Source organism: Vollenhovia emeryi, unplaced genomic scaffold (assembly GCF_000949405.1).
Source record: "Vollenhovia emeryi isolate VEMERY1.0 unplaced genomic scaffold, V.emery_V1.0 DF939124.1, whole genome shotgun sequence".
NCBI lineage: Eukaryota > Metazoa > Arthropoda > Insecta > Hymenoptera > Formicidae > Vollenhovia > Vollenhovia emeryi.
The window spans coordinates 2,521,527-2,536,130 of NW_011967242.1; the positions used below are offsets into that span (position 1 = coordinate 2,521,527).

At 38.4% G+C, this 14,604-nt stretch overlaps 3 protein-coding genes across 3 annotated transcripts in view; 2 read left to right on the plus strand and 1 right to left on the minus strand.

Annotated features, from left to right (window-relative positions):
• Positions 1-1,729, plus strand: part of LOC105569438 (allatostatin-A receptor-like) — an 81,254-nt gene extending 79,525 nt beyond the window's left edge. Inside the window, exon 6 of the mRNA XM_012025904.1 lies at positions 1,678-1,729. The gene's annotated coding sequence lies outside the window, so the exon portion shown is untranslated. The remainder of the gene's footprint in view (positions 1-1,677) is intronic.
• Positions 1,730-2,005: 276 nt separating this feature from the next.
• Positions 2,006-11,373, plus strand: LOC105569437 (D-3-phosphoglycerate dehydrogenase). The gene is given in 8 exon segments (XM_012025902.1): positions 2,006-2,154; positions 2,156-2,179; positions 3,895-4,035; positions 7,840-7,991; positions 8,684-9,036; positions 9,433-9,651; positions 9,902-10,333; positions 10,641-11,373. Coding segments are annotated over 8 exon segments (1,692 nt in total). The 5' UTR covers positions 2,006-2,028; the 3' UTR covers positions 10,886-11,373.
• Positions 11,314-13,951, minus strand: LOC105569436 (cation-dependent mannose-6-phosphate receptor-like). The gene is made up of 5 exons (XM_012025901.1): positions 13,730-13,951; positions 13,227-13,341; positions 12,883-13,098; positions 12,612-12,818; positions 11,314-12,245 (listed from the first exon to the last, which is right to left on the minus strand). The coding sequence occupies exons 1-5, from the start codon at positions 13,879-13,881 to the stop codon at positions 12,189-12,191; spliced, it is 747 nt and encodes a 248-aa protein (XP_011881291.1). The 5' UTR covers positions 13,882-13,951; the 3' UTR covers positions 11,314-12,188.
• Between the last annotated feature and the right edge of the window lie 653 nt (positions 13,952-14,604).

Below are 14,604 nucleotides of genomic sequence, written 5' to 3' on the forward strand. Positions count from 1 at the left end.
CAGAAACGTGATACTATCATTTTTGCAAATTCGACTGGCGGGTGAATCCCGCCGGATTTCGTCGACGAAGTAGTCGGGGCCTATTCCGCGACTCCGACAGGTCGATAGCACCGAGATATAACGAGCTTTCGAGAGAGGCCGTTTATTATTTCCTCCTTTTTCTCCTTACGTTAATTAATTACACGCTCGTGTCTCCCGATTACATCTCCATTTACAACATTCAGTCGAGTGCGGAAGTCCTGTGTGACCGTAGGATTAATATAAATAGCCATCGAGTATGGTTTGAAAGATTGTCTAGATATATAGATCTAATTTCTTTTATTTCAACATGACAATAAGAGTTAAATTCGAATTCAAAGTTCAAGTGCAATATGCGTACATTCAATGAAATAAAAAAGGAGCATTACATTAATATTTTTTTTAATTATTATATTATTATCTTTGATATGTTTAAGAATAAATAAACAGCATTTATTTATAAAATTAAAATATCTCAACTATTCCAACGTCAATCGTTAAGGAATACAAATTTATATCATAACGAGAGAGAGAGAGAGAGAGAGAGATTTTATTAAGCTAAAAATTTTTAATTTTAAAAGTCAGATAAAAATTAAGTCTACTTAGCGACTCAATTTACCGTTGCGGAAATAATTATTCCCAATGGAATTGATTTTGCAAATTAGCTGAAAGAGCAGTTTTTTATGAAAAAACCGGAATAATGCCATTATTTTTACAGTTCACCATGCATAAGGAATAAGTCAAGAAATAAACGAAGAGACCTTAATAAATTTTTGTATGCAAAGAGAAAGAATACATATCAGAGGTACCAATAAACGCGAATTTGCATTTGTTTAAATTTCAAATTAATATTTTTCTGAAATTGAAGAAACGAACGCGAGTGAAAGAGAAATTTGTAATATTATTTAAAATTACGGATCTGGAAATAAATCGTCTTACCATTAAATTACGTATTATTTAGGATATATTATACGACTATAGATAGTAAAATTATATATTACAATTATTATATCTCACAGTAAAAATTATAGTTACGCAATGGAAAATATGTCGATTTCTAGTCTGTAACGTCGGTTCTATTCGTCGCGCTTTATTTAAAAGGCAATTCTTTGTGACCAAAATTTCGAGTATTATCTGGTTAAAGTCAAGTACCATCAATGACCGATAAAGCTTTTGATAACAATATGGACCATAATCACTTTTCTCAAATTATTTACTGAAATTGGTGCATTGATTAAATAAAAATTCTGATAAAAGTGATAAGTATATAAATAAGATTATCTAATAAAACCTCAGGGATTTCCTTAATTATATTTTATATCGTTGTAAATCATATGTCAAGTTTAAATACATTTTTAACATTAAACAAAATAATAAGATAAAGGGTAGAATAAGATGGTAAAAAATGTTAAGGTAAATAACAAAATAATTTCCTTTATTTCTCATTTCTCATATATCTAATACATACGTTAAATGAAATAATATCAGTTATTTCTCTCATTTCTCTTATATACTTTACGTTTACAGAATATGCCATTAACACTCGTCACCTAATTACTTTGTCACAAGTTGCCGTCATCCCATTTTTTTCATTTCGATTTCCAATTATTTCAGTTCATTTCACTTTTTAATTTTAATCTATCTCATTTTATGTGTCAGTTTTCCACCTAATTCTGAATATCTGCAAAAACAGCCGATAAGAATGACGCACGATATTTCGTTACGTTGAAACTATCGGAAATCTCAAAACTGAACGTTATTGATGGAAAGTTTCCGGCTAAAATGCGCGCGGGGTCAACAGATTAAATTGTAAATAGATATAATAACTATCTGAGCGCGCTTTGAAAACGCCTATCCAAGCAAGGTGAGGGCATTCGTGACACCGAACGCGTTACACACTCGAACGGTTTTCGCCGGCGAGCGGACGGCCGGGAAGAGGGAGTCCCGTCAACAATTTACTCCTGGCACTCGATCGCCTCGTGAGTGGGGATTCCACTATAAGAAGATAAAATGACAGTACAACGAGTCAGTTTACGGTTAGACCACCGTACACACGAAATCAGCCACGAGACCTCGAGGTTTTCCCTATTGTCCGCGTCCATCTCCGGAAGCCACTCCGCTGCGAATTTTTCCACAAAGTAAGAGGAGAGACACCAAAGAGGTAGGTCCCGCATATTCAAATTCGCCTCGTTGATCATGCCGCGCACGGAAAGTCGCTCCGGGAAAATCTGACACTTGTTGCTGACCTCGGATTTCCGTCGTCGTTATCGTGTGCGTAAAAATGTAACGCAAGAAAAATTCGCGAAGCGTCTGGCAGATCTCGCCGGTGGCCATATTTCTGCGAAGTAACGTAAGGGCGATACAATTTTAGGGGAAATTTTTCAAAACCGTGACACTTTCAGGACGTTATTGCTTTTTGAATTTGCATTTTGCGGCCATTATCTTACGATAAAGTTGTATGAAGAGAGGCCCCAGAAGCCGGGATTTCATAAAATTTCGCGGGTATAATGACTTTGTAACGTCTGTCAAGCGTCGCTCCAAAAACATTATCTTGTAGTTTATGTTTATTTAAATTTATATTCGACATGAAATATTTGATTTAAATACGTTGAGATTGGCAAAGAAGGATTTCTGGTTTTCCAAGCTGGAAACAAGTGTGCAACTATTTCGCTTATATAACTGTCATTAACTAGCGACGTCCTGTTTTGACAGCAACAATGAACGTGCTAATTTCAGCGAGTAAATCGGCAATTTCGAGTTATTGCTTCGAATAATACTTTATTAAGCTCGATGTTACATGCGGAAACAGGAAATATAACGATTAATTACGTTTCACAATTTTTCGCAAATATTACTGTTTATCCCATCACATCCGTGTCTAATCAAAGTATACGAATGTTATTTTTCTTTTCACATTGGAAATATCAAAATATTAGTTCTAAAGTGAAAAATACTGGCCGTCCTACAGTTGACATAAATTAAACGCAGAATTGTTCTTTGTGAAACTTAGATACAATTTCTAATAGTTATTTGATTTAAATTATTGAAAACGAAAGACTTTTTCCCTTTCTCCTTAATTAAGTTTTTTAATAATGCATATTATTCGGTGCTTTTCGAGAGAGATTTTAATAGAATTTTTATTTAACTTTCTATTATTAACGATAAGAAACACCATTAGGTAAATTTCCCTTACAGAATCATTACTAGAGTTTAGTAATGGAATCATTTGAAATCACTGTTGTAACTACAGTAATTTTCTAACAATTATTTCGCTTATATTTTCTGTAAGGGTTTCTTGGCTAACAATATAAATAAATTCTTAAAAGAGCAAATTAGGTTTGTGATAATACATTTAGAACAGGTGGCACGTATATCTATTTTACTTGTTAAATTTTTCCATCTTATTTCTTTAGATAATCGATTACGAATATTTAAAAATAACTTATAATTAATCATTGAAATACGAAATAAACACACACATGGCTTCGAGTATCAGCAATCATTATGCTTACAATACATATTCGACCTAGCAACCGATAATTGTTTGCCGTCGATATCAATTTATATCTGACAAAAGTCGAAGAATATGTTCGCGATGCTCGTCAATTGTTACAAGTGCGTACTTGCTACCAATTACGGACGTTTCGATCAGCCGACCGATCGCAAAATCTCCTCTGCAAACCAATTAGAAAACGACGCTCGCATATCCACTTAGAATTTTTAGAAAACATAGCAATTATTAGCAATCAGTAATGAAAAATGGCAATTTAATCGAGCGATTTGTGTAAACGTTCAGTCGTAATATCGCGCTGTTGCGAATCACGCGGTCTTCTCTATTCAAATAAACGAGGTGTTCAAGGACTCCTTTTGTTCAAGGATAACATGTCTGTCAACTTCAGAAGCGTTCTCATAAGCGATCCCGTGGACGAGTCTTGCGGGGCGCTGCTCGCAGAGTACGGTATTCCGGTTACCACGAAATACAAGCTACCGAAGGATGAGCTAATCAACGAGCTACAGGTAAGTGAATTTAATGCCGCAAAAACTACGTGAAATCGCAAGCAATTTCCTGAGATTTACTAAACCAAAGGGAATCGCGATGAGAGTTCGTCTTTGCAAAGTTATAAATTCCACTCGATATCCGAAGACGTGGAAGACTTGCTTGTAAAAACGGGGCGATCTTTATGGAAAGAGAACGCAATTTAAAGTCTAAAACTTGAAGGAATTTACTTAAACGGCTATTCCGATCCTTTCCCCGTTCTCCAAATTCCACAACGCTCCGACTCTAAATTCTTAAACTATTCTAAATTTTAATCGCGAGACAACATTGACATTGTTCCGCATCGAAGATATCGGTCTTTTTATAACTTTCTTTGGAACTTTTCTACCGACACTTTTCAACTTGTAAAGCTAATTTCAAATCTGACTTATTTTAAAGGCAGCATTTATGAATAACCAGTTGCACAGCCATTGATTCCGTAGACTCAATTATTGTTTCTATTTTAACGACTATTGAATCGTAACGATCGAAGAGATATCCGCGTGATCTAAGAAGGAAACTTTTTATTGAGGAAGCATTTATTATCCAATAATATCAGCGTTGATGAATTAATAAATATGTTGACGAAACTTTCAAGATTTCGAGCTAGAATGATAGCAATAGATTTAATGATAAGCAGAAATAAAACGACAAGCAATAGAATCCAACTGTATAAGTATCCATTTGGATTCATTTATTATCAAAAACCTGTACTGATAAATTAATATCTGTATTGATGAAACTTTCAAGTTTTGTTCGTTTCAAGATAGAATGTGATAAGCATTAAAGCTAGGGCACTTTAATGATAAGCCGAACGAAAAAGAACGATAAGCAGCAGAATCCAAATGCGATGAAGTATAATCGTTATACATAAGTATCCAACGTGCTTTTCATCTCACTGTCAGATATTGATTCGTAAAGTGTATCCACATTTGTGAATAAAATTATAGACAATGACGATTTAATCGCCGAAAGATCGCGCGATCTATCTTTCCTCAAGGATAGAAGTGATTGGCAATTGAAATCGCGGTTGTTGATGACTCGAGCTATCGACTGAAAAATAGCACGTGTCAGATGGGAAGATACCGATGCATCGATAATCTTAGATTCCATTGGCACTCGTGCGGAAGACAAACACACTTATGATAATGGACCCCCCGTCGCGCGGAAGAGATACGCAGGAATATTTTTCAAGCACACAAGTCACATTTTTTCCGTTCTTTCATTATTAGATGACAAATATATTTTCACGGCGAAGTAAATGCGTAAAAGCGCGCGACTACAGTTAAAACTGTGTTTCACTGGTGAATAAATGGGCCTCGTTTTTGTTGACCCGCTAAACCGATTTTGCCAATCAAATACTATCTACAAATATTTTTTAGTTTACGCGCCATGTCCGGATCTCGATAAGCCGATTGAACTTACATAAGAATGGAGTGCTGTTTTTTTTTCTTAAATAAATAACACGATTATCCTGTGCTATTCCATGCCAAGCAAATACGAAATAAAATTGACAGAATTACTCTTTTAAACGTATAAATAAAAATACGTAACTAAATTGTGATATTCTGTTAACTGGGCAACTGCTACTTGCTACTGTTTTAGTTGTTTATGAATTTATATAATTTATTATCGCAGTATATTTATGTAATTTATTATCCAATTATCTGAAGCTCCAACCATAATTATTTGTGAATATTAAACATTCTGATCCAACGAATCGATTTTTTTATACTGAAAAGAATCGTTACAACTTGACATAGGCTCTTTCAAAAAGAAACTAATTCGAGATGGAAAAAGAGATAACATTTTTCTGGCGCTGTGAGAAATAAGTCGGTCTCGTCCTCACATTTTACATTCTAATAATTCTCTAATTTCGTAATGTATGTACATACATGAATTTTCCCCCCCGATTGTCGAAATCTGAATTTCATTTCGATCCCCGTCCGAACTGAAAATAATCAGGTAGCGAATATTTCCATTCTCCTAGACAAATCTTGCTCCGCGTCTCGGTGCACCAATCCATCTTAAGGCAAGACATTCTCGACCCAATGCAACAGTTTTGTACGAGCGTAATGTGTATGCGAGCAGCATGTGGGACGCCTCTTTTCCTCCCCCTCTCTGTCTCTCTCCCGTCAGTTACTTTCCATCCTCGTTTGTTCTTTCTCCTCCTAATTGCCCGCGTTCGAGTCGGCGATCCGGTTATATCCAGTTGACTCGGCCGGCTCGGATACCGGTTAGCTGCAACGGGTCGTTGTACCACCGGTTTACTCCACATGTGCGCACACATGGGCGCCCGTACAAGGAGATTTGCTCTATCCCTTCGCCATTCGCATTTCTCAATAGATCTGGAGTTCTCGCTGCGCTCAATTTCTTCTCTCTGCCTCCCGTCGAGGCCTGGACCACGTCCCCCCCCCCTCCCCGTTTCATTTTGTAGAAAATCCAAGCGCAATTGTACAGTGAAAAGCATCCCGGCGTCGCACCTGTGTTGCGACCCATTCGTTGTAACGTAAGCTGAGGTATAAAGATAAAAAGAAATTGTAACGCAGCTAAAGAACCTCTGCGCATAGCCGCGTCGATAATTTGAGTCGGAGACATTGGAGATTTCAAAGTCTCTCCCCAGAGTCCCCAGGCACATGCAACGTGGACGGAGAAGGAAAATTCGGAGTAAAGAGCGAGTAAATCTAAGTAAAAGAGAAAGACTGTCTAAAATCCTCTCTCTATTTATAACAAAGAGAGAAAGGGGAGATTCTGTACAAAATAAACGAGTCAATTGAAGCGAAGTAGTGGACGTTTAATTAATTTACAAGGCTGTGAATTATCAAAATTGAAGAACGAGGTTACGATTGTCTAAACTCTTTTCTTTTTTTAAAAAGTTATTTTCATTTCTTCCATGTCCATCCGCTCGATTTGTTCTCGCAAAGAGAGACGAGGATTAAAGAAGTGTTTTTTTTTAAACCTGTTCTACGTATATTACGTAATGTCGTTTCGATACTTTGTTCTCGTCTGTGCAGCCAGCGCGGTCTACGAGTTTCTTCGACTAGAGAAACATGCATCGTTTCGAAGAAAATAACTTCGGGCGCCCATGCCACCGTTATCCTTATCTCCACATTTTTACGCGGATAATTATACCGAAGCCTGTACTGATTAGGCACGGAGTATATTTCTCTCCACTTTGCGCAAGTTCAGTAACCAGTTTGCGCAAGTTCACAAGTAGTCTCCATGAGCAATGAGCTGAATCATATTTCCTAATCATAGAACCGCTGATACAAGTCACGTCTATACATCACTTATTTTGCACTTGATGCAGATAGAACGATAAAAATTCAGAACTCTTTCCTGTGACGAACTCCGGAAAGATCAGAGGTGAAATCTCACTTTTACTTCCATGATACATCGAAAAGCACGAGTAAATTCGACTTGGGACTTGTACGCGATGCAACGTAGGGGTCTTGGTATTCGCGCGAGTATTTAAGAAATATATTAATAATAAGAATAATTTTTCCATGCAACACGGAAGCTTGCTGCACTTTTGCGCCACTAATATCTCTGAATACGATTATGGCTAGAAGTTTCAATTCGGATTATTATTCCTGAACATTACGGGACTTGTGGCTTTAAAACAAAATACGTAACAAAGTAGATACGCGCACGTCTCAAAAGTGAGAATCGATCACTTGATATCTTTTCAAACGCAGATTCGCCAGGCTAAACGATTCACTGTGTAAAAGGTTTTATTAATTTATATATTGTATTTTTCAATTATTCTCCTCTCTATCCGACAGAAACACGATGCCCTTATCGTCCGATCGGAGACCAAAGTTACGGCGGACGTTTTCGCCGCTTGCCCGCATCTTCGTGTGGTCGGACGAGCTGGTACCGGCGTCGACAACATAGATCTTCAAGCCGCCACACGTAAAGGAGTAATCGTATTAAAGTACGTATATGCGATCTCGCACGTCTGTCTGCTCCGTAAGACAAGTAAAGAAGTCAGGGAATAGGCAATTAATAAAATTCACAAGGTGCTCTGACGTGAAAACACAAATACAAAGGAATGAGAGCCAAGACAGGATGTTAGGGTCTAAATAATTTTCATTTAAAGTGTCTATTGCGAAAAATAATACCTCTGCCGGGACCTGCCTCACCAATTCGACCAGTCCAACGTTAGGGAATAGATTTCTTATTATGGGAGATTTGACATAACAGCTCTTCTCAAGCGTATCAATCTTAAACGAGAAACTCCCATTTGTCCGAAAAAAAACCGATAAAAATCTATTTGAAAAGAGCTACGGCTTAAGACTGCCTCTCAATCAAAGCTACTTCTTTCTCGCCTGAAAGACTTTCAGAACGGTTCTCCAATAATTTATGGTATAACGGGTTTGCTGGAATCTCGTCAAACAGTAAAAGAAATTTTCTTTCACGCTGGACCAGTTATTTAATTAGCGCCCTGCACAAATTATTGGATTAGTAAAATCTTGTATTGTCAATGACTTTATAATTGAGAGCAGACTCGAGTGACATGAAAGACAGGTGGCTAAAAACTATACTTAAATATCACAATTATTTCGCGATCGAACCGAGGATGACACAGTATCTAACGCGCTTCATTGTTCTTTTTGATAATTTTAGTACCCCGGGAGGCAACAGCATCAGCGCTTGCGAGCTAACATGCGCCCTGATCTCCACTCTCGCGCGCAACGTGGCGCAAGCCGCACAATCCCTCAAGGAGGGCCGATGGGACCGGAAACTGTACTCCGGATATGAACTGTCTGGCAAGACCCTCGCCATCCTCGGGATGGGTCGCATAGGCCGCGAGGTGGCTTACAGAATGCAGAGCTTCGGCATGAATATCGTTGCCTTCGATCCGATTTTGAAAGCCGAGACCGCTGCCGAGCTCGGCATTAGGAAGCTCAATCTGGAAGAGATATGGCCTATCGCCGACTACATCACTGTTCACACGCCGCTCATACCTCAAACCAGAAGTACGAGTCGTTCGGTCTTAATCTATCAATTTGATGCAAAAGCTGTTTGTCGAAGCGAAAAAGGAAATTACGTGGAGTTTCGAATTTTTTAACGAAGTAAAAGCGACGGTCTCGACACGCTTTTTCATTTGAAAACTTTTCCACTTTTTTTCTTAAAAGACTCCGAAACTTGATTTCGACGGGAATTTAATCGAAAAAAGAACACGACAAATCTTTTACTATTTATATGCAGCTATAAAGATGTTATTAATTAAATTCTATACAACTTGATTGGAATCTCTCTTAAAAAATAATGCTACAGTTAAAAAAGAAATATGCGTATTAGAAATAATCACGGGTAGAAAAATATGTTGCCGTATCGTAGATAATATATGCTTAATCGTGCATTGTTTGCAGATTTGATCAACGCAACGACGCTGGCAAAATGTAAGAAAGGAGTGTACATCGTTAATGTCGCACGTGGCGGCATTGTTGACGAAGAGGCTCTCTTGAATTCATTGAAATCCGGCCATTGTGGCGGAGCGGCTTTGGACGTCTTCGTGGAGGAGCCACCGAAGAATGCGATCACTTTAGAGCTCATTAAACACCCAAAGGTCGTCCCCACGCCTCATCTTGGTATATATAACACTTTATTCAATTTATGCATCATAGATATTATTAAATGAAAACAATATCTTCAATCGAAATTATCGTTTTGATATCAATTTAATGTTACTTTATATTTCATTAATTTACTTAAATATTATAATAAAACAGCTCAACATTCTCTCCCATATTTAAATATAAAATAGCTCATGTTCTCTCCGATATTTTTCGAACGACTCAATCATGGAAACAATGGAGGTGACAATTTATTCGATTGCAGGTGCCAGCACGACAGAGGCCCAGCAACGCGTAGCGGTAGAAATTGCCCAACAATTCTTGGCTCTGTCTGGCAAATCGACTGAGTACGCAGTCACCGGTATCGTAAACGCGCCAGTGCTATCTGCGGCTATGACGAACGAGAACGAACCTTGGATAGAATTATCGAAGAAATTGGGTCAATTGGCCGGTCGCTTCCTCAAAGGCAAGCTGAACACAGTCATTCACAGCCACACCGTGGGAACTGGCATGCAGGAAAAACAGTTCATACACACGGCCGTTCTGGTCGGCGTATTAACCGGCCAGACGAAGAATGGCTTGAATCTGGTAAACGCGCCCACTCTCGCGCAAGATATCGGCGTAGAACTACAAGAAGACCACATCGAGGATGACCACAAGGCGGTCATCGTAAAAGTTGGAGAACACATCATCAAAGGTAATTATCGTAATATGATATCAAGAAGAATTAATTTCGCTTCCAGAATTCCGTCAAGTCAACATTTCATCTTTAGAACGTAATAAAGCTCTACAGAATTTCTGAAAAAAAAACTAGAGGTATATAGAATTTCAGTGGAGGTGAAATTTATCCAAGTGTCTATAAATTAAAAGATTGTACTTAACTGTATTTATTGTGTATTTTCTATTACACTCGTAGTCTATTGGAAAGTTTCCAATAAAATAAAATACATATATTCTATCTACAATTGAATGTTACATTACTAATATTATTGTGTATGTTACAGGAACCGTGCGTGACAATCAGTCACTATTGCTCGCTTTGGACGACGCCGTCTTTGCCAACGGCATCGCGCTCAGAGACCACATTTGTTTATACCGCGCGAATCGAGTGCAGGACCTCGCCAGCATTGTGAACGTTTTCTCATCGAAGAGCATCAACATCCACAATTTGAACGCTAACGGCAGCTGGGTCATCATTCAAACTGATCAGGAGGTCTCGATCCAAGTGGACGAGATCGAGAGCTTTTGAACGCATCCGCGTGCTTTTCCGAGTGAGGCGTACTGACAATAAGTGATCCTTGAAGAACAGAGAGAAAATGCGGAGGCCCAGCTTTTAAAGAATCCAGTATTGTCCAACTGTTACAAATACGCGGGGAGCTCTTATGCTACTCTAGAAATACCCATCTTTCTAATTATTATGTAAACTCCATTTGTAATATCATTATTTATTATGCAATTATCAAAGTAGGCGATAAGGAAAAGTGAGGTAAATCAATATTACTAATACACACTATAAGTTTTTTTTTTCTTCAGAACGAAAACTGTAAAGAAATATAAGACGGTAAAATATTCTCGTTTCATTATGCACAGCGATATATTAATTAGTAGACGAGCCGCACTTTTTACACACACGCACGTAGAAATGTAAAAAAGGAATATACAAAGTGCGTCTATATAGGTATTTATATTTTTGTATTATTAGAGATTTTGTTAATAAAACATCACATTCTCAAATCACCAGTTCCGTGTCGTTACTGACTGCACAAGGGTCTATGCGCCTGTGTAGAAACGATTGGTCTGCTGTATAAAAAGAGACGAGATCTACTCTAATTGTAGATAAAGCTAATCCTGTGCGGTTTCACTGATGTTCGTAAAAAGTCTATAAAAAATATATTTATGGGAAAAAATGCTCGTGGAGAAAAATAGCATATTCGTGGAAATGGTCGATTTCAGCGTCTAGGCCCTTGCAGCGTCAAAATATGTTATTCTACAAACATACATTTATATTAGCTTACATGAATCACGTTCACTCTCAACATTATTTTTCAAATGTAAATTGTACTTTGAAACAAACACGTCCAATGTTCGAAAGAGCTGACGAGTTCTTTGGTATATAATCATATTTTCTCAGTTTTCAGGTGTGTTCTCGGTTGTTCATTATACTTACAACAGTTATACATAGACTGTTTCTGTGTCAAATAAATTGAAACGTCTATCTTATAAAAAGAAATAACATTGGCACGTGACATAGCATAATGGATATCACATTTTTCAATGTATATACATTGTTATTTTAACAAGCTAAATGGATAATTAAAACAATGGAAATACCGGCGTTAGAAATATAGTATAAGTAAACTGACAAAGGGATATTTTTAACTAATATGAATTCTGCTAAGACAAATGTACAAAGTCTGGCTGCAGTACAAACAAGAGTAGGAATAGAAAAATAATCTGGAATACAAATGGACTATTTATATTACACTAAATTGCAACAAAGTCGCGCGCTTAATAAATATTAAGTCGAACCGGTTCAACAAAGGCGTTTGTAATTATATTCGTTCATAACTGTCCGCCCGACAGCAACTGAAGGTGAAGACGACGCCGTCCTGCAAAAAGATGGGAGGCTACTGTTATCGATATTCGTGATGAGACGGAACAGCAACTGCTGTGGTCTAGAGTCCCTCTAATCAGAGCCTGGCCAACAGGCAGTTTCGGCAAGCTTGATGCGAGAAAGATATTCCCTCTCACTCTACACAACGCATATGCTGTAATTAACTGCATTTATCGTGTATGTTATATTACACTTGTAGCTACACTTGCGGTTGTAGCAAAAGCGTGAAAGAGAATATACTTGTTTCTCTCTCGCATCATTTTGGCGAAACTGACCTGTTGGCGAGACTCCGATTAGAGGGACTCTACTGTGATCTTATCAGATCTTATCAGATGTTATCGGAAGCGCCATGGCCACTTACCCTGACTAGTGAAGGAAGCTTGCACCAGAATTCATGGTTGGGCACCATTTCCCAGCCTGTTGCTCCCCTCAATGTTTTCAAAGCTACAATGCCGCCAATAAAGTACAGGCCAGCGCAGACGAAGAACAAAATGACCAAGACGGAACCGGTGGATAATCCCTTTTCCGGTGCTATCTTACAACCGTGTGGCGACATCAACGCAAAACGCTGCAAATACAATTAGTTAATTTGCTTTATTATCATAATACTAAACAGTACTATCGCTACTCACATTAACTGCTTTAGGCTCAGCACTCGGAGATTTGGAGATTGTAAAAGTCGATTCGTTTTCCTCGGCTGTAAAGCACACAATTTCTATAATCGATTTGATGTCTTTATGAACTATCTCAAAGACTGGAGTGTTTCCTGTGGATGACATCGTCATTTTTGTTTCTTCTATCGTCCCAGTTAGCGTCTGATTTGGCTGAGTTTTATTGTACATGCATAGCTGCAAGAATACAAGTAATATTTAACTGGCATACTGCAAGAGCATCGGCCGTGATACCTGTGGCAAATAGCGAAAGCGAATAAAGGAGCTTTTAACTGTGGCCGAAAATGCTAAAACTTGAATCTCACCGATACTCCAGTGCCATTGGTGCAGGCACTTGGCGTTTTGTTGTCTATTTTCATTTTTACATTTGTACACGGATGAAAATGTACCGTCCAATTGTATTTATCATCAACAAACGGCCTGAAAATCAATCCATTAGTACTTTACAGTGCACTGTTCCCAGTTGTATCTCGAACAAGTATTGAAGACATTTAGGTGTGCGACAAATATAGACAATTGACAATCGAATATCGCAGATGCGGAAGCGCGCCGTATTTGGAGAAATAAGAAAAATGTCTGCGCGCTTAACAAAAATTCCGTAACGTTGCGCACAAATTTTGTAGGATCGGGGCATCGTGTTCGTTGCTCGTCTCGCGGCTCCTCGCTGGGGCGCAACGAAAGGGTGAATTTGTACAAGTATTCTTCCTTTCTCGCGCATGAACGGGACAATGGACATCTTATACGACGCAAAAGCGGAGGGAAAACGGAGCACGGACGGAGGTTAGTTAACAGCTCGTGATCTACCAACTCTGCATTAGCGAGGCCGGTCAAATTGTAATAGTAGCCGTCCGGTAGCGAGCAGACGCACGGCGCCAGCTGGGTGCATTCCGACGACGTCGGGTCGCAGAACAGTATTAGAAATAACGAGAGCACAATAAACGTCGCATTATAGCAGCACATCTTATCGGTTTGTTGACGTGCGCTCGTATTCTCCTCTGACAAGTCGGACTGGTCGGACAACGGGCGGCGAGTGACGTTTGCGCGTGGTAGATGTCGTTCGTATGCAATTCCCCCGGAGGGAAAACAATTGCAAGTGGAGCGTAACATTGGTGGCCTTTTTCGAAAACGCTGCCTTCTGATTCTCTCTTGGTACCTCGTTTGAAACTTTAATTTTCTTATATAAATTTTTTATGCCTTGCCAACTGTCGACCAGCAGCCTCTCTTGGATTATCTTTATATCAAATGTTACAATCGTTTCCCGGGAAATTGGAAATTTGTAAAAAAAAAACGAAGAAAGTATCGCGAGAGTATAATCGAGCAAGGGGTGACGATACTCGAAGTTGTTAGTTCCTCAGTTCGTCCTGAAATCAAATACCTCTTGTTGTAAGACAGAAGAGATATCGATTTCGGGATGAACTGAGGAATCGACAACTTTGAGAAAAGAATTGATATAAATGGCATATATTATAAATAGAGAGAGTTGCACAAGTTTAAATTTATTTAACAATATGAGAAGAAGGTAGCGCTTGCGTTCTGTTCAAAATAACGATAATGTAGATAAGGTCAAGATTAACAAGCTTTTCGGTTGACAGATTATTAACGTTAATTTACTACAGAGTATGCGATTCCGATTCTGGAGTTGCGCAACATTCTCACATTACAAAAAAAATGATACCTTTACAA